This window comes from Penaeus monodon, chromosome 38, assembly GCF_015228065.2.
Source record: "Penaeus monodon isolate SGIC_2016 chromosome 38, NSTDA_Pmon_1, whole genome shotgun sequence".
Taxonomy (NCBI): Eukaryota; Metazoa; Arthropoda; class Malacostraca; order Decapoda; family Penaeidae; genus Penaeus; species Penaeus monodon.
The window spans coordinates 30,046,406-30,051,405 of NC_051423.1; the positions used below are offsets into that span (position 1 = coordinate 30,046,406).

The 5,000-nt window shown below is 40.4% G+C and overlaps 1 protein-coding gene across 3 annotated transcripts in view; it reads right to left on the reverse strand.

The window, feature by feature from the left end:
• The window catches only part of LOC119596885 (agrin-like), a 25,119-nt gene that overhangs the window by 4,746 nt on the left and 15,373 nt on the right, over window positions 1-5,000 (reverse strand). For 2 of the 3 annotated variants that reach the window (XM_037946238.1, XM_037946239.1), the window contains exons 2-6: window positions 4,980-5,000; window positions 3,257-3,436; window positions 2,292-2,633; window positions 1,491-1,706; window positions 792-1,031 (exon numbers count right to left, since the gene is read on the reverse strand). The exon at window positions 4,980-5,000 is cut by the window's right edge and continues 135 nt beyond it. In XM_037946238.1, the coding sequence (XP_037802166.1) occupies window positions 792-1,031; window positions 1,491-1,706; window positions 2,292-2,633; window positions 3,257-3,436; window positions 4,980-5,000 (999 nt within the window). The remainder of the gene's footprint in view (window positions 1-791; window positions 1,032-1,490; window positions 1,707-2,291; window positions 2,634-3,256; window positions 3,437-4,979) is intronic. The other variant, XM_037946240.1, reaches the window with a different exon arrangement.

The window sequence follows — 5,000 nt, forward strand, 5'->3', positions numbered from 1 at the left end:
GGTATCTATTTTCAGTGTTGGTTTTAGATAGATATAGAGAGTGCTATATGACTTTTGATGTTTTACACATTTATTCGTTTAAAGTATTAAACGATAACCATTTGGTACTGAGATACACTTTTTGTCTTTTATAGTCTTATTAACAGATTACATGAGTTAATTTTGGCACATTTGAGAAACATCTTTAGCATGTATTTTGTATTCTAAAACATCACTTGAATATGAACACCTAGTATTAAGATTTTTTTTTCTTCTTCTTCTTTTTCTTTTTTCTTTTTTCTTTCTTAATTTGCACTCAAAAGTCTTCCATTCATCCTGCCATCCTGGCCTTGACTGTTCGACCTATGACTGTTCTTTTCTGATTGTTTCTTTGTATCCTGTCTAACACACTCCATAACAGGCAATCTAGTAACTGCGTGTATACTTTTAGAAATAAACTACAGGAATTATATTTTGGTCTAAAGATAGAAATTGAGAACATTTTGGTTTATCTTTCATGTTCAAAATCAGGTGGTCAATCATGTTGATAATCCATTCATTGCACAAGTGGATACTCTAATCGTGATATTGCGGCTGGTTCTATATCTTTCTTAATAGTTAAATCAGTTATATTTGTAATATTCGTAAAACATAACACAAAAGGACAGGTACTATATTTATATCATGTACAGTACAGTGTAAATTACGTTTAATATTACAGCCATGGAAATACCTACGCCATACGTATCTCCCACCATTGCCATAAGAGGAAACCATAGTTCAGTTCTTTGCAATAACTTCCTTGCACTCACCGCAAGCACCGTCGTAGGCCTTGACCACCTTGACCCCCGTCTGCTGTGCCTTGCAAATTGCAATATTGAGAATGCACTCGTTGTTGTACGTCTCTCCGTCGCTGCCGCACACGGGCTCGAACTTCCTGTTGCAGTTCTCGGGACAAGAGGATGTTGCAGGGGCAGCCGTGGCGGGCGTGGCTTCGTCCCTGACTACTGGGGGGGGCGCGGGTCCCTCGGGGGCGGCGGTGGGGGGCGGGGCTGGAGGATGGGGGAGTAGGATTGGTGAGGGCATTGTGACGGGCAGATGGGGCGTGCAGAGGGCAATGCACACACACACACACACACACACACACACACACACACACACACACACACACACACACACACACACACACACTCATATACATATATATATATATATATATATATATATATATATATATATATATATATATATATATATATATATATATATATATATATATATATATATATATATATATATTCTAGCACACATATATTTCCTTAAGTTCAAAAATCTAAGGAGTTCCCAATTCGTCTCCTAGAAAGAGAAAAAGTGCGAACTGGGTCATTATCCCCGACATTTCTGCGCCGCCCAGCACTGCCACAATATAAACTGAATTTCCCAAACCGCCAAAATGACAAACAACAACAACAACAACAACGACAACGACACGAGAGCCACAAGCAACTCACCGCAGGCGCCGTCATGAGCCTTGGCCAGCGTCACTCCCGTCTCCCGTGCGTTGCAAATTGCAACATTGAGGATGCATTCGTTGTTGTACGTCTCTCCGTCTGTGCCACACACGGGAGCGAACTTCTTGTTGCAATTTTCGGGGCAAGAAGTGAATGTTGCAGGCGCCAGGGGACTGCCGAGTTCAACGTTGCCTATGACGCCGGATTCGAGCGTTTCTGAAAAAAAAGGTTAATTAAAAATATTCAACAGAAAAACGAATGCAAAAGCGATAAGATAGATTTTTGAAAAGGATTATTTATATTCATAATAACAATAATAATAATAAGGAGAAGAAGAAGAAGAACAATTTCAACCAAAACGCCATACAAAGATAAAATTGACGTAGATAAAGATACGAAGCATATACGACCTGCAATTAGACTTATTGAAGTACATTAGTTAGTTACTAGCATTTAGTATGTCATTGCAAAAGTATGCTCCCTATGTGGTTGCGGAATGAATGAAAATGCAAAAGACTCGTGGAAAATTTCTTATCATGTTCTTGAGAGATGAAATGAGCAAATAAATCGCCGAGAATCCAGATTCAAGTAATTAGTAAACAGTAGACATCGATTTTGGAATGGAAACAAATCCTTTCTTGTTGGCAGTTATACCATTGAGACACTATTCGCAAATCATACATCATAAACATAATATAAATCCAAACGTCTTAAACCCACCAAACCATCAAACAAAAAAACAAACAAACGAAAAAAAGCAATTCGCCATAATGAAAATAAAAACTTAAACAAGCCTCTCACCACAAGATCCTTCGAAGGCGAACTGCACCGGACTGCTCGCCAGCTGGGTCTTACAAGCGGCGATGTCCAAGAGGCACTTATTATTGTACGTGACCCCGTCGGTGCCGCACACGGGGAGGAAAATGCGGGTGCAGGCTTCGGGGCAGGCGCTGGGGTCCACGACGTCAAAGGTCGGGATGTTCTCGGGGTCAATGTAGTCGAAAGTGACGTCGAGATTTCCGAGACCGTCTTTCACGTCGAAGGTCGGGGGAGGGAAGGGGATGACCGGAGGGGGGAGGGGGGAGGAGGAAGTCTTGGGGGAGGGGGAGGGGGCGGGGGACCCAGAGGGGGCTGAAGGAAGTTCTGAAAAATGAAGCTGTTTGTTAGCCTGGGATGCGGCAAGACAAGTCGTTTTGATATTACTTTCACTGAAAACGAGAAAATAAAAGCAATCATGATATATCTTTTTAAAGTTGCGTTGTAGAATATTTTAAAGTTGACTGAATTACCAAGCGTTAAATTTCACATCATTTGAACCTAATATAAATGTATTGTTAAAGCAACTAAATTGCTGATCCTCTCTAATCCATACATTATACATGCTTCTATAAAACACTTATGCATGTAAATATATTTATACATATGTCATATAAAACTTAATAAAATAAATATATTTTAAAAGCTAAAAACTTCTACAAAAAAAGAAACACAAATCAGGAATGTTAAAAATTATTTAGAAAAACGAAAAGGAGTATGGCACTTTATTAAACGAAAAATAGAATGTTAAAATGCCTTCTATTTTGCTGTAAAAATATATTTTTAAAAAATTATAGTTATTTTCTAAAAGAAATACAAAACAAATGAGAGAATAAAGTTAATTTCGGCAAACCAGACCAGGCAAAACACCTAAAGATTAAACCCAAGAGAAAGTAAAGCCAGTGGGCGTTCCCTGAGGCCACGCCCACCCCCTCACCCCCACCACGCACCACAAGCACCGGCGTAGAGGCGACGGAGGCCCGAGTCCCTACAGACGGCGACGCTGAAGGTGCAGTCATTGCTGTACGTGACGCCGTCGCTCCCGCAGACGGGGCTGTAGTCGAAGGGGCACACCTGGGAGCAGTCAGCAGGTGACGGGGCTACTTCGGCTATTAGGGCTACGCTACCCGCTGCAACAGTTGGGCGATCATGCAGTGTGCGTGGACTGTGCTCTCTGTAGGCTGTAGTGGTTTTGTGTGCGTGTGTGTGAGGGGTGGGTGTGTATGTGTGTGTGTGTGTGTGTGTATGTGTGTGTATGTGTGTGTGTGTGTGTGTGTGTGTGGGTGTGGGTGTGTGTGTGTGTGTTTGTGTCTGCGTGTATGTGTGCCTGTGCTTGTGCATGTGTTTTCTTCTTGTGACACCTTGTCTTTATATCTACAAGCCATGACCTGTACCATTATCCACTTAACCAATTCAAAAGCAAAGCTGTGTGTTTTAATCCATTTTCTACAAGCTAACCCAATTGGAAGCAAATATTTCGTCCATTCCATTTTTCTACAAACTAACCCATTATAACAACAAATGATTTATGTATTAATTAATTTTCTACAAGCTGTACCATCTCAAAAAGCAATACCAACCCTAATATATTTTTTACACAAGTCTATGCAGCTTCAGTGCTATCTCTTAGTGTTCTACAATCTGATACCATTTATAAACACTTTTACATATCTTAATCTTATTTCTATTTAATTCAAATTGATATTAGGATGAGATATTACTGAAGATAAGCTGAATCGAAAGAAGTGAGGGTGAAGCAATGATTTTCTGTCTGAATTTCAAGAAAGAGAAAAAAACAATTCGTGAGGTTGATGTTGTAGAAAACTAGTTAGGCGGTGATGCAGTTTAGAAACGCACGGTTGGAGATGTACAGAATAGGAGAAAGCATTTATTGCGGCGAGAGAGAGAGAGAGAGAGAGAGAGAGAGAGAGAGAGAGGAGAGAGAGAGAGAGAGAGAGAGAGAGAGAGAGAGAAGAGAGAGAGAGAGAGAGAGAGAGAGAGAGAGAGAGAGAGAGAGAGAGAGAGAGAGAGAGAGAGAGAGAGAGAGAGAGAGAGAGAGAAGAGGAGAGAGAGAGAGAGAGAGAGAGAGAGGGAGGGAGGGAGGGAGTGAGGGAGGGAGAGAGAGGAGGAAGGAAGAGAGAGAGAGAGAGAGAGAGAGAGAACAGAGACGGAAAACAGCTGCAGTAAATTAAATGATTGCGATGGAAAGAGTGAGGATGAGGGTGATAATGATGCTGAAGGTGATGATGATGGTGATAGTAATTTCGATGATAGTGATGACGGCAATAATGATGTTGGAGATGATAATAATGATGATGAATATGATGGCGGTGATATCAATGTTCATGATGGTGATGACGGTGATGACGGTGTTGAAAAAGATGATAATGATGTTGAAGATGATGCTAATGATGTTAATGATGCTGAAGAAGATGAAAATGGTAATAATGAAGCTGAAGATGATGATGACGTAAAACGTATCACAACACAAAATAAGATGAATGTTGACATAAAGCATGATGGAGAATTAGGAGAAAAATAGCATTAAAAAAAAGCGCGGAAGAAAGGGTTAAGACATAACACCAAAAAAGTTTTTTTTTTCCTTTTTTTTAAAGTTAGTAAAGTTTAGAAGACTTATCAAGGCAGCACACGAGGTTCCAAGTGTTGTCTGACCTGGCTCGAAAGTGTTGGCAG